We start from the raw sequence: 25196 nt of genomic DNA, 5'->3' as shown, positions 1-25196 counted from the left end.
GAGTTACTACAAGAAAAAGTGAGCTGACTACCATGTTTAAAAGTGCTGAGCTGATTTACAGCACGTTGCCATAAATGTCATCACTACAAAGTGCCACACGCTGTCGGCTCCTCCTATGGACAGATGCAGATCATGGAGCAACACATTCTTTGGTTCATTCATTAATTTATGCCAACATGGCTACACGATGCTGCTGAGTCATACATGCACCATTGTTTGAAAATAAAACAGTGTAACTACCAGGCGTGTAGTGGGGATCTTGAACGCAGGAGAATAAATATTACTCAAACATCACTCTAAAAACAACATTCAGCGCTGAAAAGCTCTTAAAGTTGATTTTGCATAATATGTCCCCTTTATTTTTATCACTATGTCAAAAAAACAATTGTTCTTTTGTTTATTTTAGTACATTGTCCTTCCATTTTACCTCCCTCTTGTCTTGTCATCTGTCTGAGCTCCTTGTTTTCTGCTTTTCTAAATTCCTCTTTACACTTGTGTGACTCTTTGTTTTATTCTGTCTTCATGCATCTAGTCTCATGTTTCTTCAACTTCACCGCTCCCTCTGGGACTGTCCTCTCTCCGAATTACCCCGAAGAATACGGGAACAACCTGAACTGTGTGTGGCTGATCATCTCAGAGCCGGGCAGCCGCATCCACCTCCTCTTCTCCGACTTTGACCTTGAGCCGCAGTTTGATTGGCTGGTTGTCAAAGATGAAGGTAATTACATCTTACATGTTTTCCCTATGTAAATGGCCTCTGTGGCATAATGCATTTACCGCTGTGATTGTAATGAATAATTTACCCTGACTTAGCAAAACAAGCAACTTCGAGGAATACTTGATCATGTATTTGCGCGTGCGATGTGTGTCTGTTAGTGGAAAACGATGCGGCGTGCTTTATGATGAATGCAGAGCTGTCAAACTAAAGAATCGATAGATGGATAGTAACATTTTTAATGCTTTCAACAGGCCATGCACTAATTTCCTTGTCACACACAAAACACAGACAATTAGATTCACATCCCCTATTGTAATATAGTGCGTGTCATTGATTGTCCACTATAGCTGCTCTCAGACCAGTCATTAAAGATGAAGTTTCATTGAGTGGATGGGAAAATGACTCTTGTGCGGGTTCAAGTAGTGGAATGAAATGAAACAAGTTTTTTTCTGAGGCTACTGTAATGTGGATATCTCAAAAGCATGTAATTTACAAAGTTGGTGGCACATCAATCATTTGTATTATAATGCAAAACACACCTGCTAAGAAACTGTATTTTGATTTTCTTTTCATTTGATAATCCCCTTTATTATTCCCGTGACCATTGGCAGCTACGACACGTTTCTTCATTCAGTGGAACATAGCGTTGGTCTACTTTCCACTGACACGCCATTTTTTTCAATTACTCCAGTAGTACTCTTTAATAAAATTCACATTCAAATCGTTTCAGCTGTAAATATCATGTACATAGCATAATATAATATTCTCCACTGTCTCGTAATAAAATTCACATTCAGATTTTATTACCCAGGTGTACTTTTAGCAAACCTAGAAATAAAACATGACTGCACTGCTGTACAATAACATTACAGATTCTATTTGTCAAAAAAAGCTTTCAATTTGCCAGTGATGTTTATGACCTTGGTATTTATGTTTTTTACTGCTTTTACAGGTGAATGTGTGTTATCAAATTTTTAAAAAGTGAACCCAAAACAAAAGAAAAAAAAAAAAAATATCACTTCAACAGCAAGCAAGTAATAAATCTCAAGGATATAGCCCCAGAAGTACAAAAGTGTCTGTAACTTATTGCTATTGTCACTTGATCTGTTAGAATGATCTGAGTGAAGACTTTACATAAAGGCTTTTAGAGCTATACATTAGATAAAAGACTGTCTAGGCATTTGCTTAGGCTACATTTTCTCTCTCTTTATGACAATGCAAAGATGCTTTTAGTGGCAGACGGATAAAATGACTTCTCAATACTTCAACTCGCACATTCTCTGTACAGAACAATAGATAAAGTTTTAAATATGTGAATTTTAACGTGACCGGGGAACATTATCAGTGCTTGTACGTCATTATTATTGTCATAGGTAAATAAACTAATTACGGGATATTTTTTAATGCTTCTGGTGTTTACTGCAAATATGAAATGCAGTTACTTTTTTGGGAGAACAAACTTGATATAAAGCCAATCAGATTTACAGCGCAACATCTGCCCCTTTAATGTGTTTATTCCCACCTGTTTGATTTATTCTGCATCTTCCCATGTTCCCACTCCTGATTACCATATTTGGGAATGGGATTTTCCTGTCGCTTATGCATTATGTATATACCATAAGTCAATGATATTGGCCTGCTGTGCTGCGTGCGCCCGTCCCTTTAGGGCTTTAGAGAACCCCCGCCGGATACGTTGCTGTTTGTTGGATCATTGGGAGTGCACCCTCAAGAGCAAAGTGTATCCTGCGAAAACAAAAGTCCACCGCCATTTGTTGCAGTAAATAGGCCTACGCTGCGACACAAATGTCTGGAAACAAGAATGAAGTGATGCATGGTTACAGCTGCTGCGGCCAGTGGGGGGACTGTAATGGCTTTGGACCATTTAATTGGTATACAGTGGCTGTTTTAATAGCCGGAGCGATGCCTCATTGCTAGACTGTATATTAACATAGCAGCTAGACTTTGACCAGCCGTTGCAATCATGGAGTCTCTTGAGGAATGATAGATACTTTGAAAGGATAATGGTCTTCCTGTCTTAGCGCCGTAGTGAAGGAATTGACCAGGAATGCATGATTTACACTGACATTTAGGAGGGATGGTAATGAGGTTCCGCTTCAGGCTAATGCATTGTACCCCCAGAAGAAGCGGGATGCACAGATGTCTTTAATCCAGACTCCAGTTATGCTACACAATCAATCCCCTGTACGCAAACAATCCCCTATGTACCCATGATTACCTGGAGTTACAAAACATTTCCATATGGCGAATAAAGACCCATTTGATCGATATTGCTCACAGTGGAAAAAGCAAAATCAAAGCTATATCCGTTCACCGTCTTTCCATCTGTAGAGGCTTGAGCTACAAATTGAGGATGATAAAATATACGGTCCGTTTGTGCTTACTATATTCTCTTCTCTTGTGTTGCAGGTCTTTCAGAGCCAACTACATTTGGGACCTTCTCGGGGAAAGACGTCCCTTCGCAAATTGCCTCAAATGGACACATCATGAGGCTGGAGTTTCAGTCGGACCATTCAAATACAGGGAAAGGATTCAACATCAGCTATACAAGTATGTGACAGCCATTTTATCAAAACATCTATTTATCTACACACTCTATATAAAAAGACACATACACTTTTTTTTTTTTATCTGGCATGAAATGAGACTAAACTTTTCATGCGTTGGGTAAATTAGAATTAAATTAGGTCCATTTGGAGGACCCATTTGTGCCCAAGCTTTAACTTCCGGGCTGATGTCTTGAGATGTTGCGTAAGTATTTCCACATAATGTTCTTTTGTCACGATGCCATCTATTTTGTGAAGTGCACCAGTCCCTCCTACAGCAAAACAACCTCACAACATGATGCTGTCACCCCCGTATTTCACAGTTGGGATGGTGTTCTTCCCTCCTTTTCCTCCAAATGTAACAATGCTCATTATGGACAAACAGTTCAGTTTTAGTTTTGTCAGATCACAGGACATGACTCCAAAAAATAAGGTCTTTGTCCCTGCGTGCATTTGCAAACTGTAATCTGGCTTTGTTTATGTTTCTTTTGGAGCAATGGCTTCTTCCTGACAGCTTGACCTTTCAGCCCATGTCTGGACTGTCCTCATTTCACTGTGGATAATGACACACTCTTACCAGCTTCAGCAGCATCTTCACATGGTCTTTTGCTTTTGTTCTTGAGTTGATCTGCACATTTCAGACCAAAGAACGTTCATCTCTGGGACACAGAACCTGTCTCCTCCCTGAGCGGCCTGATGGTTGGACATTTCCATGGTCTTTATACTTGTTTATAATCATTTGATCAGATGAACGTGGAACCTTCAGGCATCTGGAAACTGCATCCGAGATGAATCAGACTTGTGCAGTCCACTGGTTCATCTCTTCTGATTTCTTGGATGATTTCTTTTGACTTTCCCATGATGTTACACAAAGAAGCAGTGTGTTTCAGGTGTGCCATATTCATCCACAGGTGTGTCTCTAATGAACTCAAATGCTGTCAATAAACCTCAGAAGCTTCCAAAGATGTGACATCATCGTCTTCGCTCATTATTCTGACATTTAGCAAATAGAAATAATTTTGCTAATCCTAATTAACCCAAAACAGGCAAAGTTTAGTCTGATTTCATGTCATACAGTGAGAAAAAAAAGCGTATGTGTCTTTTTATAAAGTGTATGTAAACTTCTGGTTTCAACTGTCTCTGTTGTTGAGTGCTCAAAATGACAGATACTTGCCCAAAGTTTCACAATGACTGTTAAAAGTCAGGCGAGTTAACTCATGGTTACGTTTTACTTTTGTCCACACCTGAGATAACAGCGGGTGGTTAGGTCATTTATTTTTAAAGACAACTCTATACCACTCTGTCTTTTCTATTATGAAACAATGACTTTCAGGAGACTTTCAGGAGATGGGAGGACAGCTCTCACTACTCCCTGAATCTTATTGGGTCCTCAGTAATGATTTTTCCCCTTTGAAATATTAGGCAGTAGATTCATTGCTCTTCATGGAGACTGTATCTCTATAAAATGTGCTTTTTATTTGTAAATGAATCTTACAGTAATATTAGTCTCATTGAGTTATTGAGTTTAGTTGAGCATTTGCCTGTCGTTTGGTGTCACGTCGCCAGTGCAATTACAGACCTGTTTTTCTAAGGCAGCGTGTATAAAGGAGGAGTTACCTCTCACACGGTGAAGGTCAGAACAGAACTCCACTGTAAATAATTAAACAGTGAGAGAGTATTTTCTGACATTGTCCCAACTCAACCTTGGACCTTCTCCTGTTCAGTGCCCTATTCCTGCTCGGAGCTTAGCATGCTCCTCGTGACTCCTTCTCATTTATTCTGGGTGATTTTCATGTGTTGTGCACTGTTTCACAGACCCTCCCACATGACCTTGTCTTTGACTTCCTTTACTAGTGTCACTTGATAAATTAATCAACCTGTATACAGTCTTTAGCCACTGACAGATCGAGTCTATTTTTCATTGTTTTTTATTTATTATAAAACATTAATTCTTATTGTTTATTTTTAACATTGTGCTTAGGACATTTTCATGGTAGTGCCTCAGGCTGGACTTATTTTTCGCCCTATTTAGGTGACAGAGACAAATGGTTAATGTATAAGCAATTGATTTTTTTCCAGTTTCAGACAAATTAAGGCCTTTTTTCTGAATCAGTAAACTGATATATATATACTTGGTAGTGATTGTTGCATCAATTTGTCTTAAGCTATAGTATTTCTTTTACTCCTGTTATAGGATGTGTGACTCAATAGCATTAAGTCCATACCATGTCCATGCTTTGGACTGGATTATGTGCTCGACACACGGGGAGGGCAATAAACGACAGCGGCCAGAGTCAGGCGTCACACCGAGTTAAAAAACAAACACATGGAGAGCGATGAAATACAGTGGTCAGCTTCACAAGTCGCAATCTGGGATAGATCCCGAGTTTCCCTCAGATTTGATTGGCTATGAAATTGTAGATATTTCAGGGGTAAAAGTGTGTGAGTGAAGTGAAGTAGGCCTATGAGGTTTTTGCAGAAATAATTGAATGATTAATGTTGACTTTGCTTCGTAACAAAAGAAAAAAGCCGAACCAGGTCGAAAAAGCAGCACTTTTCTGGATATGTCCCCGTAGCAGTTTTGTAAAATATAAAGTATGAGGAAAATCGGACACAGCAAATATTCTTTCCTCCAAGCTGATTTTGGCAGTTCTTGTGCCAGCTCATTTCTTCATCAAAGAAACCCTCGCTGATTGGCTAAAGTTGAACGTTTTTCAGTGTTCAGACCCACACGTGCACGTCGAAGTTTTCACAGGCTTTACTTCCGCCTGTCGCCTAACCGAGGGAGACAGGCCATTTTCACATTGTTGCACAAGTCTCATTGGAAATGAACAGAGAAAGAGCGACTCCACCCCCCGTGTGTCAGGACCATTACTTTAAGTTTTGAACCGTGTCCTTCAAAACAATAAATAAATAAAATAAAAATCAAATACCATTATAATGGGCAGAGCCTTCACATACATTACTGTAAATTCACTTTATATCCTGCCACTTGTTCTTTATCCCTTTCATTTCCCTGTTCCCCCGACATCAGCAGCTAATCAACCTGAGGGACATGTCCAATCACTGGAGGTGTGATCTTTATGGGATCAGGTTAATCTCTGGAATAGGCCTAATTTAAACTAAATATGACAGGCCTGAATCCTCCAGGCCAATCTCATTCCCATCTTTCTCAGCGCAGTTATCAATTTGCTGACAGCTATATGAGTTTAGCTCTTGTCAGCAGTGGAGTTTTCATATTGTGTGAATATTATATCTATATATTTGTATCATACATGAAAACATCTATGTAACACTTTATAATAACTACACTTTAAATATATAAAGCATGAAGAAAGACTTAATTCATAATAAACAAATGGTGTATTAAGGTTATTCAGGCTTAGTAACTACTTAATATCGTCTTCTCACTATGAGTTACTGAGCCTGATTCTTCTTAATAAACTGTTTGTTCATTATAACTTAAGTCTCAAGTCATTAAGTCTTTTTTCAGTAAGGTTAAGGTTATGAATAAGGTTGTAATTAGTGTAGTTATTATACTTTGTAACAGTTGTTTCCTCTCCTTTTTCTTTAAGCGTTTGGACAAAATGAGTGCCATGATCCGGGCGTTCCAGTCAATGGTCAAAGATATGGGGACCAGTTCCAGCTCGGCAGCTCTGTTGCTTTCCGCTGTGATCAAGGGTTCATAAGGACACAGGTGAAGTACTGATCCTCTGTGTTATTGTTTCTCAAACTGTGGTACATGTGGCACTTGTATAGCTGTTCAGCATGCAGGTTTGACTCATTTAAAGTTAATTTTGTCCACTTTTTGGATCATTTCTTGTTTAAAACTATTGTGGAAATGATGTGGCCCACTTTTTCACCTAGTTTAGCTCTAGATTAAACCTGTTCTATACTTGATGTAGGTCTGGTGGTACTATACTCAGAAAGCCAGATCTTTTCTTTGGTGATACTTTGGTGTGAAAAGTTGAAGAGTCATGTGTCTATCTCTATATAACTCTAGTATTGGACTCACTCTTACATTTTTGTATCCACTGTGTATTCCAGGGTTCAGATCAGGTGACGTGTATCATCCAGGATGGAAATGTGGTGTGGTCTGCTGCTGTCCCTCGCTGTGAAGGTAACACAAGGATAGAGAATGTGCCCATCGCCGTTTCTCTTGATTAGACTAATAGAGCAGACAATCAAAGTCAACAGGGTTTTCAGCTTATTAAATATGGGTTATGGGAACATGATATCTTTCCCATTGGAGAGAAAGGGATAATTATGTTTTTTTTAATTATTCTCTAAAATTGATCCCATGACTGTATAATGCCCAGCTATGCACAAAGAAAATGATTAAAGGTTTTCCCAGTAAAGACCGGGTTATGAGGCTAATCAACATGGCAAAAATATGATTTATTTATGTAAATCGCACAATCAGGAGGATGAAGCACTAAAACTCCAACTGGTGTCCTGCATGGCGGCAAGATACACAAGCTAAATTTACTTTGAGTGTTAATTAAGATATAGTGGTTTCCAATCACATTACTATAACCACCAGCTCCGGGTTGTTACACAGTTTAGCAGATTAAAAAGCCATATTTTTGGAGTCTTTCTTTCCTAAATAGACACCATTTCCTCCACAAATTGTATTGCTATAATTGTTTTGGCCCTTTCTAAATGCACAGTTTACTCATGCATTAACTTGGCACTGACAGATTTCTCAAGGTAAATGTTTATGATCAAAAACTATAGTAATGTGGAAGATAACAAAAAATGAGCTGAGAGAAACTTTTGTCAATCAAGGACATTTTTATCCAGTTGTATCTATTCCATTAACAGTGTAAAGCTATAAGTAAAAAGACACAAGTGAATACAAGTTACATTAAGTTAAAAACGTCAAGTGAAGTGAACCGGTGCACATTTGATTTTTTATGTGTGAATAATTACGTATTTACTGCATATTGCACATGGACGTGACTTGTACTATTAAACTAACTGTATTTCTGTGTTGTCTTCCAGCTCCTTGTGGGGGCCACCTCACAGCTCCCACCGGGGTGCTGCTGTCTCCGGGATGGCCCTCCTTCTACAGGGACTCCCTCAACTGTCAGTGGGTGATTGAGGGACAGCCCGACCACGCTGTGAAAATCCACTTTGACAGGTGAGAGATTCGGGTGTAGTCTGCGGTACGTGCCTTAATAATAGAACACATCCAGTAGAGGTAGCAGTTACGCAACAAATTTTTTATACTCCGGACATGGACAATGAATCCATTTATCGGGATTATGAATTTGTGGAGGGAACAGAGTAGAGGTTATGCAGATGACATCACAACATTCACCATTTTAGCAGCGAGTGGCAAAATTGTACGCGTGTCAAAGGCGAGTGATGAGTAATTTCCTGTTAGAGCTCAAAATACATCGAAAAAGCGGGTACAGTCTGATAAAAATATTAAAGTCTACAATGTTGCTTAATCTTTAGTTTGTAAATGACATCCAGAAATCAAAAGTATGGCTCTGCACACATTTATCACGTACTTTAAATATTATGTTCTGTGTTGGACGGGGAGTTGACTTTGAAATAAATAAAAAAATATGGAGGTTCATGGTCCAAAAAACTCATTCTAGATTTTGTTTTTTAATCCAACAGCTGATCTAATAACTAATTTGACACATTTTATTTTTAAAATGTGAAAAAGTCTTGTCCAGTACCACTTTGCCGCATTGCCTTATTTCTGTATGCTGTGTCATTTCCTCTGACCAGATCGATTTAAGTAGAAAAAAAAATCACTTTGCCTCAAAATTTGTCCAGGGGATGAATTATTTTGAGACAAATTGAAGGTTTTCTCATCATTCCTCCTATAATTACATTTGAGTTAGATAGAGCACACTGAGTATATAGCCAAGTACTAGGTTAATAAACAAGTCCATCATTTCAAAGTTATTAATCTCGTAGTTGGCATATTTTTCTGTAAGTTACTGTGATAAATGCACGTGGCTGCTGTGGTTAATGATTAATGCCGGCGTTTCGTGGCTTTTTGCTGGAAACGAGCCACAAATAGATGCAGTGTAGCTTGAAATTGCTACAGCAGAAATTTATCTTTTTGGGACTGATGAAAAGGGCAAGTTATCTCCCCTTTTGAGGCATGTCATTTGTCAGATTCAGCATTAGCATTGCATGAAAGTGTCCTGTGCTGAGTACAGTTTCATTGTTAATTTAGCTTTTGAAATCGCCAGCAAGGCAATACTTTCAATACTTTTGGCGTTCTGCCTAATTAGTAATTATGTCTTACCATTGTACGTTATGACAATGTAAAGGCTTGGTGTGCAGAATATACGCTTTGGTCAGGGTGGGAATGAACAAGATACTTTTACTCAAGTGATATACAGGCTGTACATACACTTTTTACATTAGTACTGTATGTGGGATATATATACATGCAGTAACAGTATTTTTACTTGGCTGCTAGTTTTCTGACACTGGCCATTTATAACAATAGACTTCAGTTTCTCATGGTTTTAACAGTCTTCTGTACTATATCTAATAAAATATGACAAGATCGTTTATCTTCAATGTAATAATTGCTAAATGAGATTTGTGATCTTAAATAGGATGTAATCATATGTAAGTAATAGCATTATACTGGGAAAATGAAATCACTGACTTTGATATTGGCATAAAAACATGAAAAAAATCTGCTGCTCTTGGCGTCTTTAGCCACTTTAGCAGCAGAGTTACTAAATCACATGGCAGCTACAGTTTTATGTCTGCCGATAGCATATGCTATATTGACTCACCATGTTTCTTCAGATAAAATGGTATTATGGGATAACTGTGGCTAATCAGTATGCTAACTGTTCTGGAGATGAAGTTTGCACCATTATTTCAGGTCAAATCGATGCAGTGGTGTCCAATTTCGATGAGAAGCCTTGGTCAACATCACAAAATGCCCCTTCAAACCAAATGAACGTGTGGCTTATTATGAACAAATATTTGATCATTTTGATGTCGCAATGTCCCAATCCTTTTTTTTTTACACATTTCTGTTGGCAGATCATGAATGGCACTTGAGATGAAAATTGCATTAGACAGAGACACAAATCATTTCATTTGTTTGTAATTTGAAGTATAAATAAAGATTTGACTAGATGCTGCTAAATAATTTACCCTATTCTTAATTGCTTTTAAACGTAATGATATGAGGTAATAGAAATGTGATATCTGTATTTAAAATTGAATTATATTGTTGTAACGACTGACAGGGCGACCAAAGAGACGGAACTCGGCAAATAGTTTAACAATATTTATGTTATAGTTTTTTTAATGTGTGAATGAAGGTAGATCGATCAGATAGTTAAGAGCGGGGTTGTTTGCAGTAGTCCAGGAGTAGATTGTGGGCAGTGGGGTCAGAGACGAGGTGAGCTGGGTCAGAAGGTGTGAGGTTCGTACAGGTCGTGGAGAGCTGGGTCAGAGACAGAGGAGCTGATCGGGTCCAGGGAGCGGGATCTGACGAGGAGCAAAAACATCCAACTAAGAAATGAGTGGCAAAATGCAGAAACAAGAGACTGTGCCAAGCAGAACTGTACGTGTAAGTGTCAGGTCCTGGCTCCCTTTGTCCTCCCCAGGTGCAGCTTGATTGGGAATTAGTTGCAGGTGAGCATGGGAGGAGCCCGAGTCTCCACCCAGCTCCAGGCTCTGACACAGAAGGGAGGAAGAAAACCGCACAAAACACAAGGCAGACTGGGATCTTGACAGAAATACACTGAATAGAAAATATTTAGCTTTTAAAATCTCACAGTGCTCTTTTTGCTCCACAATAATCTTATGTGTTGGGTTTCTGTGTGTTGCAGGTTTCAGACTGAGGTCAACTACGACACATTAGAAATCCGTGACGGCCCCTCGGCGTCCTCACCTCTGATCGGCGAATACCACGGAACCCAAGCACCTCACTTCCTGATCTCCACCTCCAACTTCCTGTTCCTGTTGTTTACCACGGACAACAGCCGCTCAGCATCGGGCTTCAGCATTCGATACGAAAGTAAGAAAACGTTCTAAAGTATATATAAAAATCTCACATTGCAAACGCGCTAATTGTTCTGGGGTAAATTTCAGGTGTGAAGATGGAGACTGACTCTTGTCTTGACCCCGGCATCCCCGTGAATGGACGTCGCCATGGAAGCAGCTTCTCCATTGGCTCCCAAGTGTCGTTCACGTGTGACGCAGGATACACGCTGAGCGACCAGGAGCCAATCGTGTGTGAGCAGAATCATCAGTGGAGCCACGCACTGCCCAGCTGCGACGGTAACAACCTCAGTCACATTAACAACAAGGCTTTATCTTGTTGTTCCATAATAAGTAATAGATTTGGTTTTGTTTATCAGCGCAGGCAGCATTGGTCAGTTTGTTAACTGCAATTACATAACCAGCATTTAATCTACAAATAAGTATAGTTTGTTATAAGAATTAAACAGAATATTTTCAACTTTTATGCATTTCAGGGTCACCATCTTCAGTCTAGGAAAGCAGATAGAAAGAAAATTTTGTACCATTGTGTTTAGCAGTTGATATTTCTCAGATAGACTGTGACTTTATGCATTATACAGTCAAAAAATATGTCTGAGGAAAGCTCACTGGATATCTAGATATTGCAGTTTCATTTTTATTATTTTATTATCTCACTAGCGAAAAAATAGATTTACTTCATCTGTATAATGCACGACAGAATGATAGTGCTAGTGCAAGCGTATTGTCCAGGATCATTATAAAACTTCTACTTTGCGACAACAGGCTGGTCAAATAACAGTTGAAATGCAGACGTAGTGCGCTCAGGTTTGTCTTTTCAACACGTGAGGCGACTACACAACATTGCATTCATCCATTTTGCTCATTGAAAAGAATCCAATTTGAAAGGTAGAATGGAGGATGTCTCAACTTTGGATTGAGTTCATATAGAGGCAATTCTTGTCACAGGACTGGCAATATAACATAAGCAGTTTTAAAGGACCACTCTGACATTTTCAATTTTCATCCAAGCATGCCATCTCACCAGACAGCTGTCACATTACAACGCACACTATTTTAACATAGTGCTTTTGGAAAGAAGCTTTGCCTGAACTACAGTATGGCTTCTGAGGTGGATGTAGTGATGTGAATAAATGGTACAGTTGGCCAGATGACTTTGTATTGGATTTAGTGACGTGCTCTGGATTTAAATAAAGGTTTTAAAAGATAAGCAGCAAAAAGATACAACCTCTTTCGACACCTATGCACAATTTAACAACTTTCTTATTTAAAGAAAGCCTCCGAAGCACAGTTAACATTTGCAAAAAATAAATAAATACGCTCTTAGGTTGAATGTACAGCGTTATGAAGCAGCTGAAATGCATTATTTTGGCAATAATGTACCTCAAAGAAAACAGATAACGATGCGCTATTTCCCCCCACAGGCACGTAAAGGGTAATTAGTTTTCATTTCACCTAAACACTTTTATTCTAGTCCTGCCGCTGGCTAAAGTCACAGTGCTTTTAAAACAGGACACCAGCTGCTTTTTATTTGTCTAGACCAATATTAAAAGAACACTGTCTTCTTGCACCAGTCAATAACCCCTGTTTGGGCCAAAGCTGCATTGTTACACGTGGAAGGTCAAGAAAACAACGTAATGGACCAAACTGCTAGACTTTGATTTAATAAAAGGGTTGTACAATTTTCTCTGAACAGAAAGTAAAGTAACAAAAAACGAAACAACAAAAAAACACTAATAATATTAACAGTTACTCACAAAGATTGGTTGTATGGGCGGCAACGGTGAAGCGGTGAAGCGAAGTGCTCAAAGTCCGAAGTTTCCAGTTGAATTCCAGCTTCAACTTGCATTTTATGGCTTTGTCCTTCTCCATTGCGTACCTTTTATATCCTTGTTTATAGAAAGATGTCGAAATTATGGATAATAGGAATTTTATACACCCTCATTTGAAAGAAAAATACTGACACTTTTGGTTTATGATGTGGAGTAGTTTATTTGTGTTGCGGCCATTTTCTTAAAAGCAGATTCAAAGAAAATTTGATCCAGTGCATTAAAGCTATGTGTGCTTGGGAAATCGCCCACTCACTGCTTTCTCTCAGTGAGGGTTAAGGAGGAGAGATATGGTGAATGTGTTTTTCTGTCAGCGTGTCAACTGCAGCCCTCGACAGCCGCTACTCTTAAAAAGCAGAAGTAAGCAATTCTTATCCAATACTTTCCAGTGCTACTGCTGCTCATGGTTGGCTTGCCCACCAGTTGCTTCCAAGCTGTCAACTGGGCCTCCCTGCTGTTTTAGGCCACACTACTGGACCTGGAAATAAGGCTCTGACTCAAGTTTACTGCTCCAAATATGACTCATGATCCAAACTCAGGGGGTTGTATTGTAGGTTACTTTAATCTTTAATAATAACTATTTTCTGATAGTATTTCCAAACTGAAAATGCTACATGTCAGGGATATTCTAGTAGAAATTATATTGTTAAAATGCTTAAATCAGAATCAGAAAAAAAGATTTTATTGGCATTGTCAGTGAACACAACTCACAAACTAGGAACTTTCTTCGGTGATAAAGTGCAACATAAACACTGAATAATAATATAAAAGTAGAACTGTAGCTACTATGAATACAAATAAAGGCGTGCATAAAGTTAAAAAAGATTAAAAAAAGATGTTCTATTCTATTAGTCTAGATGCACTGTGTAACTCCGAAGGGTCTGCTCTCTCTGGAATATGGCGTTTAACATATCTCCGTAGTTGCAGTCATGGTTTGTAAAGGTGTTTAATTGATGAAATGTTAGATAAGTTCAATGTTATACTGTGGAACATTGGAAAAGTAGCATCATCTCTCTCAAAAAAGGAAAAAAAAGTTGCTCAGTGCACCTTCAAAGCCTGTCGTTGTAGGGATAGACTTCAGTCACCTGCTTGAAATAATTGCATACTCTTCCTCCTTTAGCAGTCTTTCTCAGAGTTCATTTAGGTGCACATTCAGTGTCTTTAGAAACATTATGCACACCAGACACACAGCTCTGTGCACGGGGGTCACGGTGTCAGACAGTGTCAGTGTTCGAGAGTTAAATCCTGGGGAAGGGCAAGAAAAGTCAGAGAAGTAGAACAGCTCTCCTCAGACTTCTGCTGGCTCTGGTGCTATAGTAAGTCTTAAACATATTCTATGTAACATCAAGAGCTATAGTGTGTCTGGGTTGTTTTTTATTCTATCACAATTTTATTCATAAAACTGTGAAATATGTGTAAATAGATTTTGTGTCAATCTTAGTAAACTCTGACAGACTAATATTGAACAGGACTTTTTTTAATGCACATCCATTGACTGGCTCTGAGTTTTTCTTGCTTTTATTGAAATAAGGTGCTGGACTGCTTAATTTAGGCCTCTTATCGTCTAATGACAGTAATTTTACACTCTGTACATTATGTTTGTTTCCGTTATGTTCTGTACAGCTCTTTGTGGAGGATACGTCTATGGCAAAACAGGCACAATCCTGTCCCCTGGATTCCCTGACTTTTACCCAAACTCTTTAAACTGCACCTGGACAGTCGAGGTGTCCCATGGCAAAGGTAAACATTTCTTGATACGCTGCAAAATGTGGTAGTTTCAAATCTTACATACTGTACGTACATGTGTTTTTCTATAGGGGTCCATCTGGTTTTCCACACCTTCCATCTGGAGGAAAACCATGACTACCTGTCCATCACGGAGGATGGAAATTTTTTGGTTCCAGTTGCACGACTCACTGGCTCAGTATTGCCACCTGGTGTCAAAGCGGGGCTGTACGGAAACTTCACCACTCAACTCCGATTCATTTCTGACTTTTCCATGAGTTATGAAGGCTTCAACATCACATTCTCTGGTAATATTTTTAAAGGACTAATTATTTTTATTCACTAATTCACACAATTTCAAACATTTTGATCTTGTTGTTTAGAGTATGATCTGGAGCCGTGTGAGGACCCTGGGGTGCCCGCCTTCAGTCGCAGAATGGGCTTTAGGTTTCGGGTTGGCGACGCCTTGGCCTTCTCCTGTTTCCAAGGTTACAGACTAGAGGGGGACAGTACCATAACCTGCCTGGGCGGAGGACGGCGAGTCTGGAGTAACATCTTGCCGAGATGTATAGGTAAGTCTGTCCATCAGCAAAATACTTCATCATATTTAAATGGAATTAAAGGAGATTATAGGTTTGATTGCCGAGCTAGTCAAAAAACATGTGTGTGGGGTCTAATTAAATTCTCAGACTCGGTGTATTGTGCTGTAAACCCTATGCATAACTGGCTTTTGTCCAGATGCTTCCCCGTATAGGAGATGCTATGTATATTTAAATCTGGAAATATAGCATTCGGTAGGTTTTAGTTAAAGTTACAAATTTGCATAGATTTTGCCAAGGGTTTCTCTATAGTCTCCAGACAGTGTAGAAAATGCTGTTTTAGCAGATCACCCTCCTGAAGGATAATAATGCTGCCCCTTATCCCATTCCAAACAGTCTTGTCTTCAGCTGGGCTTATTTTCTACCTCCCTCCTTTTTTCATATAGTCCTCAGGTGGATAATTAGGTTAAAAGCTCATATAAAAAAGTCTTATTGTTGTGTTTTGTTACTCTCCTTTCTAATTTTCTCTGCCAATTTTCAAAAGACCCCTGTCAGCCCTGTTCCATCTTGGTTAACCTTCTTGTTTTTCTCCCCTGTACTATTTCTTTTATGATCCTTCTCACCATTTTTTCATTAACTGATGGAGTGTCTCAGAGTGTCTTTCTTTTGATATGCATCAACTCCTTAATGCAATGTAGTCTTTCTTTGTGCATTTAACAAAAATAATATTCATCTGAACCTGAACGCACCCTATGCTTTAGTTGTGCGAATGCTCTCTCATTACCTCTGCTTCTTCCACAGTAATGCTCCTCCTTAGTGGAATTTTAAAGCCTGTTTGCCTTTTTCTTCTTGTCTCTTCATTTACATGTGACAAAACCCTATTTGCACCCTATATTTGAATTTGGTAATAGGTGCGGCATCAGCCAGATAATCCTGCATAATTTCAACCACACACATTTTAACGCTAATTCAGAGCAGCTTTTGTTCATGGTTTTGTTATGCATTTGAACGTATAGCTTTGACATTTGCAGGGCATTAAATCTAGCCCTATAGATTGTTCTGAAATCCATCCAGTGGCGTGCTTGGCCATCTCACTATCATATCCGCTATTATCTGTTCTGTAGCCGAATGTGGAGCCTCCTCAGTGGGACTGGAGGGAGTACTCCTCTCTCCCAACTTCCCATCCAACTACGATAACAACCACGAGTGTATCTACCGCATCACCACGGAAAAGGGCAAAGGAATCAGGCTGAGAGCAGAGAGCTTCTCACTGCAGAATGGAGACTTCCTCAAGGTATGTGCAAATTTGTTACACACTTAATTTGTAAAAGCAGCATAGTGTTTACAAGATTATATGTATAGAATATGCAGCAAAAGAAGGTTGAATTGTGTCCTTCTTTTGCTTTTGTTTTGAACAAATGAAGGATCACACAAACATCTGCAATTTTTTACTCATTTTTACTCAACCTTGGCCTATGTTTGTAGGAAATGACCTGTTTTTTTTTAAGAGTTTCAGTTCCAGTACTCTACGTTTTTCAATGTGATCAGAAGAAGAATGTAAATGTATAATTAAATTGAGCACAGTAAAATAGCCATGAGCATATATGTGCAGAGATTGCTCCCTACAGCTGTTCGCAGGTGTTAAACATTGTGGTGGAAGCTGTAACATCCCTGCAGAGGATTATTACCCATGTTCCCCATTAGTTCTGATGGCGCTCCTGCTGCAGCGGCCTCATCCACAACTGAACGGCTACACCAAAGTCACTACACGGAAATCAATTCGGCCTCTGTTAACCCGCTAACCAACTCTGTGTAGTCCATTAGGCCGAACGGTAAGGCTGTAGAATAATGCACAACCCCATAAAGCCTTACAATGATGATGTTAGCATTGATTAACTGAGACATGGGCATAATTTGCAATGGTCCTGCCAATTTCCCAGAAAGACCAGCGTTACATATGGCACTCATGCAACATATCAATTTGCAGTTTGCCAAGAGCAGCATTTTCTTGAAGTAAATCATCTTGCAGGCAGAGGTATTTATCACCCAGGTGGTAATAGAGGAACATGCTATTGTGCGGACAGGGAACTGTGCATTGCATTGTGACTACTGTTTCATCATCCACTTTTTTCTGCCCCAGAAAGCAGTCAGAGATGCATTGGGGCATCTCTATTGACTCTAATGACTGTGCTTGGTAATGGTGTTGCCATAGAGAGGAAAAACAAAAGCCCTTTCCTCGTTGACCTTCACTAAATACTGTTGTGAACTGTATTTAGTCATCCAAGTTAATTATAACAGCCAAATGACTAAATTACACTCGTGTTCCCAGAAGACCAGTATGTTTGGTTCTTTTCCCCACTGGTAAAATTCTACTGTGATATTCAGACGCAGAGTTGAACCAAAAAGATTTATATATATATATATATATATATATATATATATATATATATATATATATATATATATATATATATATATATATATATATTATTAAAGACAAAAATCCCTGCATTAGGATCATGTCATTTGGTCAAATGGGTCTATATCCTGTAACAGTGTTAGTCTCTATATAAAGTACAGTGTTCACGCTGCATTTGTTGCATTGGCTTCACTGGTACTTAAAGGACTCTTAGTGTGTTATTATAGACCTCTTGTCCCTAATGCCATTGATGGATACAGAGCACAGTCCCATAGGTCTGTTCAAAACTCTCTTCAGTGTGAAGTCATAGAGACTGTAAGAGATAAAGTATGTGATTCACATGACGTACAATCATCAAAGTCTCTACCCCGGGTATTAAACATTGGATCTACAGTTTCCCCAGTGCTCCTTGTTTCAAAGACAGAGTCTCCTTTGTCTGTGGCTCATGTGCCCACATCAGTCAGTCATAGCAGCCACATGAGCTACTCTACAGTCATGAAGTTACTCCTGACACATAATGTGTAAGTGCTCCCTCTGCACTTTTGTATGCTACAAGTATTAGGTCTTTGGGCTTGGATAAGTCACTGTGGTGTATGACTGTGCAGTGAAGGAACGTTTCTGTTGGACTGTTAATGAGTTCCTGTAATATACACATAGTATAAATGTGTTGCTTACATCAAATACAACAACATTTTTAATTAAGATTTGTACTATATTTGGTTAATATTTGTATGAAAACACACTTGCCTTTTTAAATAGATCTCTTCATCCAGTCACATTCAGAGAGTTCACACTAGAGCAGATGAAGAAGACACACCTTTCTGCACAGCCTCATATTCTGCCATTCTCTGTGTAATTGAACAAAATCGTGGCGCCACTGACGCAGCTGGGTGAGAGAGGGAGATATTTGTTCTTTGTCAAAAACAGGATTATGTGCTGTGTGGGGTATTTGACAGTATTTACTACAATAAATTGATTCCTTATCATAATAGAACAGGGACAGACAAAGACATTTAAGAGAATGACTGGAGATCATAAAAGTTAATGAAGTCAGTACAAGTAAACAACAGCAATCAAAAGAATGACATCTTGTGACACACAATTGTTGTTTTCATTTTGGCAAATATAAATCAGGTCAACCTTTAGTGCTACAAATTTAATGAATGTGTTTTTTTTTTTAGTCTGGGATATATGAGTAACCCCTAGAGTCAAAAAACATTTAACTGAAGAATACAAACCAATTGACACTTTACAGGTATCTCTTATTTAAAGTGCAAAGTGAATTGATGGATGATGCAGCAAATAAATCAAATTAGTTTAGTAAATGTCATGTTGTGACGGTGCAGAGTTTGTCGGGTTATAAGGTAAATTAGTCAAAAGCACTGAGGAAAGTAGAATATTTTGCTAGTGTGGGCTTTCTTATAGAATGCCCCAAGTGCCACTTAGACCACCAATTAGTATGCCACTCTCCCAGCTAATGCAGCAAACGCCTGTTACTGCTGCCCCACTCCCAGCACAAAGCATTTGTTTGACATTTGCAGCCGGCTGTGGGCTAACATATGAGCATTATAATTCCTTTTGCTCCTGGCTACGTTTTCATAGTGGCACATAGGAGCTTGCCCAGTTCAAGTCGTGTAAAAATATCCTCTAATACATTGCTTGACCAAATTTGCACAAACGGACTCTGCCTCTAAGGAAAATAAAGAGGTGGAGAAAGAAAGTGGTGATTGTGAGAAAATGGAGGTGATGGCAGAAGAGCACTTGGAGAAACAGAGTCAAATAGACAGACACTGGGGGCAGCTGGCAGATGGTGACATGGTGATTTATGAGCTGCAGGACTTTTCATTAGCTGCACGGACTTTAACTGTAACACAGAAAACTCTAGGACCCACATCGAGATGCACAACTGTGGTACGTTTGGTCTCAAAGGAGCAGAGAGCATCAGACTAACCTTTACACGCAAACATCTAACATATGTTCACTGTTAGCTGTGTAGTTTTGCATATCTGGGCTTTTTATTTAAGTACACGCCACATGTTTTATTGACAGGGACCATAGGTAGTGGTGAGATCAGCGATAAAGTGATTTTCTATGGTGATTTTGCATTCTCCTTTTGTCTAGCTAAGTGTCCTCTGCATCGACCTAGTATAATTGGCTGATCTTCTAGCTATAGCTGTATTCTCAACCTCAGATTTGTTTCAAAAGTCCTTCAGTTCTGCAGTGTTATTACCCAATGCATCTTTTAGGTTTCCATAGCGGTTTTTAGGGGTTGGTCAATTGAAAAGGAGATATTTCTCTTTAAGTTTTAGTAGCATTATGTGTCAAGATCTGCCGGAAAGAGGCTTAAAAATGGCAAAATCTAAATAAGGGTTATGTCTGCTGGTATAGGATATAGAAGACGGAGTGCACAGGATGTACAGTAATTCTATTCTGAAAGCTATAGCTGAACTTTTCCTACATATTGTCCAATTACGTGAAGGGCTGCTCTTACCTCTTCCTCTCAACTGCAGTGACTTGTAAAACTCAGAGGGGTAGAACAGTGGCTCAGACTTTTTTGTTGCCGTTGGAACCACCTGCCGCCCTGTCACTACCAATCTGTGGACATGTCCCATTCTGTCACTTATAAGCATGAGCTCTTCATATTTATAACCCAGCTGTGCGGTAATAAGGAGCTTTTTACTTCTGAGCACCAATTTCTTCGCCCCGCCTGCTATGGAGGGGGAAATGCAGGCCAAAATGCATTCAGAAATGAAAATGATTACTTCATGATTAGGAAAGCCAGTTGCAAAGTACACCAGAAAGATGCATGTTCCTATAATTAAGCTAGTTTCTTCTTTTCTCTTACTTGCAGGTGTATGATGGCGAAAATAGCTCATCGCGTCTCCTTGGTAATTTCACTCGGGAGGCTATGGTTGGCCTTGTCATCAACAGTACGTCCAATCACTTATGGGTGGAATTTAACAGCAATGCATCTGGGACAGACACGGGCTTCCGTCTAACATATACAAGTAAGTCTACTTATATAACCGCCATATATTTACATCGTATTTTATCGCCTTTTAAAATGTATTCAATGGAAGTATTTTTCTGCAATTTATTTTGACCCTCTGAAATAAAAATGCCATATTAAACTTATGTCATTTTAGTCATTTTAGTGAGTACGAATCTTTTCACTGTACGTTTTTGTTGTGGTTTTTTTTGTAAAATTATTCCAAATATATTTATACTTATGAAATATTTTGAGAAGTATTGATTCAAAACTGCTGGACCAAATTCATCTAAATACATTTCTGTGCCACCTAAAGGGAAAGTTGGATTTGGTCCAAAAAGAGAAGATGAAATTGTACATTTTACATGCGTGCCTCTTGTTGTGAAAGTGATTTTTAGAGGACAGCTGTTGTGTAAGTCAAAGTGGCAATTTAAAGAGCATTTATCTGCTTGTGATTAAAGAAGGTGAGAGAGAGGCGCATCTGGCATCAGGGTGGCCTGACTCAAGAGGGGCGATGGTTTATGAAACTAAGATGGATGTGCTATTGGTCAAATGAAGTATTAGACAGTCATTAATCTGAGCAACATTAAAGGCAAGAAGGTGACACAGTGGACGCAATGATAAATAGATCTAGTATATTTAAGAGCGCTGACACAGGGGGCTGGAGACACGAGCGGAACACTGAAGAAGCTTCCAATGGTGAGGAAGGGTCAGAGACTAAAACTTGGCTGTCTTAAAGGCGTTCTTAAGGGGGGCATAACAATTCACACAGCTGTTGCAGACATTAACTAAAGAGGTAGACAGAAGTGAGGTGCATCTGTTTAAGTGATGTGATTCAAGGATGTGGTAGATGTAGCAACAGCTTGTAGGAACTCCTCACACGACAGCTTTTCTGAAGTTCTTGAATTAGCTTTACCTCGTTAAAAAAGAGTTATAATAATACCTGCTGAAGCCCAATTGATATCCCTAGGAGACCGCTGCACAATCAGTCCTTTAGTGTGGTTGTATTTTGGTCTGAACTTGCTAAAATTAAAGTGTTTTTTCTTGTTATTTTTACTGATTACTACATTTCAGCACTGCCAGACAACATTACAGTATTGCATTTTTCTAACCTGTAACACCAAATTGAAATACCGGTAGCTCGTGTTTGTCTTACACTAATACCGTACACTTTTGCAGGTTTTGACCTAGTCCGCTGCGAGGAACCGGGAATCCCAAACTACGGATACAAGATCCAGGATGACGGTCACTATGCCAACACGTTCGTCCTGTACGCCTGTAACCCTGGGTACAGTCTCCATGGCAGCAGCACACTGACCTGCCTGAGCGGAGACCGTCGTGTCTGGGACAAAGCTCTTCCCTCATGCAGTGGTTAGTATGCCTACACATGTACTGTATGTTTAAGAACACATGAATATATCAAGGCTGTGGATATGAATTATTCATCATCGGGTTTTATCCCTCTGACACAGTGACAGTTATGGCTACAGGCACTAAACGCTTTCAGGCTCCCCATTGTCCTTCTTGTTTCTGTGGTAGTGAATTGAGCAAGGCACCCCAGGGAAGTCCATTTGAGTGCAGTCTTTGCTTTTTGAATGTGTTTTTATTTTCCAAGTTGTAGAAAACCTGGTCAACAGCTATATCACTATAAAATCTGATGTTAGACAGCGATACTGGACTATGTAGACATGACACCTCTGCCACGCCTTGATAAGAAAATGTCCACATGTTTGGCTCATAAGACTTAATACATTTCACTTCTAAATCAATATAATTACTGCATAAGATCAGAGAGTTCTACCAACAGTTACTCACCACTTATTTGTGTACCACAGTTTGACACCACTGTTTTGGACTTAACATAAAATCTAGTTCATTTTCCTGATGGTAAGATTTTAAAATATTTTCCAGGCAGTGCTGCAGAAGCATGCCAGACTCCTGCTTTAGCTTTAGTTGGAGGTTGGCAGCTCATAATTAGGTTGGAGAGGTTTGTGCCAAACAGGTGCTTCAGTAGACGGAATGTGAATTTTTATTTTCTATTATTGTTATAGAGGTGTGAAAGGTGTTTTTTTGCTTATGGCTTTGTGTGTGCAGTTGGCCATTACACTATTTTGATACAGCTGCCACCATTGAAGCATGAACCTGACATTTGTTTGTTTGTATTGTTCTCAGAAATCCTGGAAATCCCCTAAGCAAATTTGCAAATTTGAAAGGCCATATTTTTACAGCCTACATCAATATTTTCGGGCTTTGCATAATTTAGAAATTAAAGCACTTTTGCCTTGTAAGTACTTCTACCTTGTTTTGGAGACGAGGGCATTTGGCAGCTGCTTGTTTGGATTTCCCTACTTCACAGTCAAACGTTATGAGCTTTTTCTGCTGCACACCTGAACTCTCAGAGGAGAAACCTGGCCTGATGTGGTTGCTACTGACAACAATGCGTGTGGCGGGTGTATGGACAGGCGTGTGCACATACGTGTATGTCATAGTCAGTCATTAATTTGAAGGTGCTCTGTCTCGGTTGTATTTCAGGTAATACTTGCTGACAGAGCCCAGGGCTAACTACCACTGCAGCTACCTTTGTATTTCTGCTGCTTTGTCTGTCTCGGTGAAGTGTTTGTCTTGCCTGTCTACTTCACTCAGTCCCATATCACTACACCAGAGTGCATTGAGGAGATTCTGTGCCTCCAGCTATTTCTATACCATTCTTTTCTCCATTTCAGAGCCTAACTGTGGATTATTCTTCCTAACTTATTTTTTGTTGCCTCTAAGAATGATACACTCATCAGGCGTAACAGTAAGACCCCTGACAGGAGAAATGCATATCACAGATTCACCCTTGGACCTGTGGGTGGTGTGTACAGATATTACATGTTTATCCACAAAGGTGAAGAGAAGATTTAGGTTGGAGTTAACTTCATGGTTAGAAATCCTCCAGCTGAGGTAGTTCTGACCAAGCCCAGCTCAACATCTAGAGACGGGTTTACGGGCCCACTGCTCCTGACAGTTTGCTCCAGTGGCATTAAAGGATAGGGTCAAATGCAGAGGACACTTTTTTCCGATGGGGACAACAAAGTGCACCGTATAAGTAGAACGATGGAAGCTTAGACTGTTCATTTTAACTGATGTAACAGAGAACAATAATGGTTTTGACAGAAAGACGTCTCTATCCACAATTATAGTTTATGCAGTATAATATTCTATGGGCTATAACAGCGTCATTATGTAATGCTGATTTGGTATTTCTAAGAAAGTGAAAACATTGCATCAATATTGGCGGAGTAAGGTTCAGATACCTCTCTGTAAACAAACATAGCATTATACACCAGTGTGCCTTGTTTGTCTGTGTGTGCTTTGCCTGATATTTTCCCTGTTTTCCCTTGCATTAGCTTGCTTATTGCCTTGGGTAAAACAACACTTTTATTATGTATTATTGGTGCTCTTTTAGAAAAACACACAACTTTGAGTATTGCTTTTAATATATATATTTTTTCCTTAACAGTAACATTCTAAAGAACAGTGGGTGTTGTTGTAATGTAATATTGTCATGCAAAAGTACCTGCAGGTGGCTGCTATGATACTCCATGGAAAATGTCACCCCGCTGACACTATAACTTTTTAAATTAATCTTGCATTCTGATACTGAGTGCTGTGACTTATAATTCAAGGTTGATGTATTGATTCCAACATTTTAGCAAGTCTACAGTTCAACCTTCACACCTTTAGTGATTTGCCAAAAATATAGCAGCAGTGTATAGAATAAAAATATAACAAAAGGCCATAATGACAAACCTCATGGACACGGAGACGCCCTGTTTTGCATGCTAAAACTGTGGTGTACTTCCATTAATAACTATAGAACAATTCACTGAGGTTGTGGAGGAGGATACATTGCCTTTTACTCTAATGCATTTGTCCTACGTGGTTGTAATATAGGACTCTGCATTGACGTTATAGCTTCACACTGTGCACTTAATGCCCTACGTTGTGTCTTTGTAGCTGAGTGTGGGGGTCACATCACAGGCGCGGTGTCTGGTCGTATCCTCTCCCCGGGATACCCTGCCCCCTACGACAACAACCTGCACTGTACCTGGACTATAGAGGCGGACACAGGCAAGACCATCAGGTAATCATTACGATGCATGACCCACTCCACCTGCTCACCTACTGCGCGTTGGCTCATGTACGAAACTATAAGAATGACTTTTTAATGTTTCAAATTTATCAATGCAGCGTATAACAGCAAGTTAGATTACAGGATTGTTGAAGTAGTTAATTTATTCTTAGTGGTGAATTTATGCAGTGTGTACATACAAGAGTGTCAGGTGTTATTTTTTCATTACTTATTGATAAATGCGCCCTGTCAAACCCACTGCTGTGTTGGAGATCACACCACATTAATCCTTGTG

General features: G+C 39.3%; 1 protein-coding gene across 1 annotated transcript in view; it reads left to right on the top strand.

Annotated features, from left to right (window-relative positions):
- Window positions 1-25196, top strand: part of LOC117389056 (CUB and sushi domain-containing protein 1-like) — a 234072-nt gene that overhangs the window by 148028 nt on the left and 60848 nt on the right. The window contains exons 13-26 of the mRNA XM_033986629.2: window positions 533-718; window positions 3146-3286; window positions 6858-6979; window positions 7330-7402; window positions 8287-8425; window positions 11115-11302; window positions 11377-11565; window positions 14739-14855; window positions 14933-15148; window positions 15224-15412; window positions 16504-16673; window positions 20650-20806; window positions 21967-22158; window positions 24787-24913. Coding sequence (XP_033842520.2) covers window positions 533-718; window positions 3146-3286; window positions 6858-6979; window positions 7330-7402; window positions 8287-8425; window positions 11115-11302; window positions 11377-11565; window positions 14739-14855; window positions 14933-15148; window positions 15224-15412; window positions 16504-16673; window positions 20650-20806; window positions 21967-22158; window positions 24787-24913 — 2206 coding nt within the window. The remainder of the gene's footprint in view (window positions 1-532; window positions 719-3145; window positions 3287-6857; window positions 6980-7329; window positions 7403-8286; window positions 8426-11114; window positions 11303-11376; window positions 11566-14738; window positions 14856-14932; window positions 15149-15223; window positions 15413-16503; window positions 16674-20649; window positions 20807-21966; window positions 22159-24786; window positions 24914-25196) is intronic.

This window comes from Periophthalmus magnuspinnatus, chromosome 3 (assembly GCF_009829125.3).
Source record: "Periophthalmus magnuspinnatus isolate fPerMag1 chromosome 3, fPerMag1.2.pri, whole genome shotgun sequence".
NCBI lineage: Eukaryota > Metazoa > Chordata > Actinopteri > Gobiiformes > Gobiidae > Periophthalmus > Periophthalmus magnuspinnatus.
This window is presented reverse-complemented; position numbering and strand designations above follow the sequence as displayed.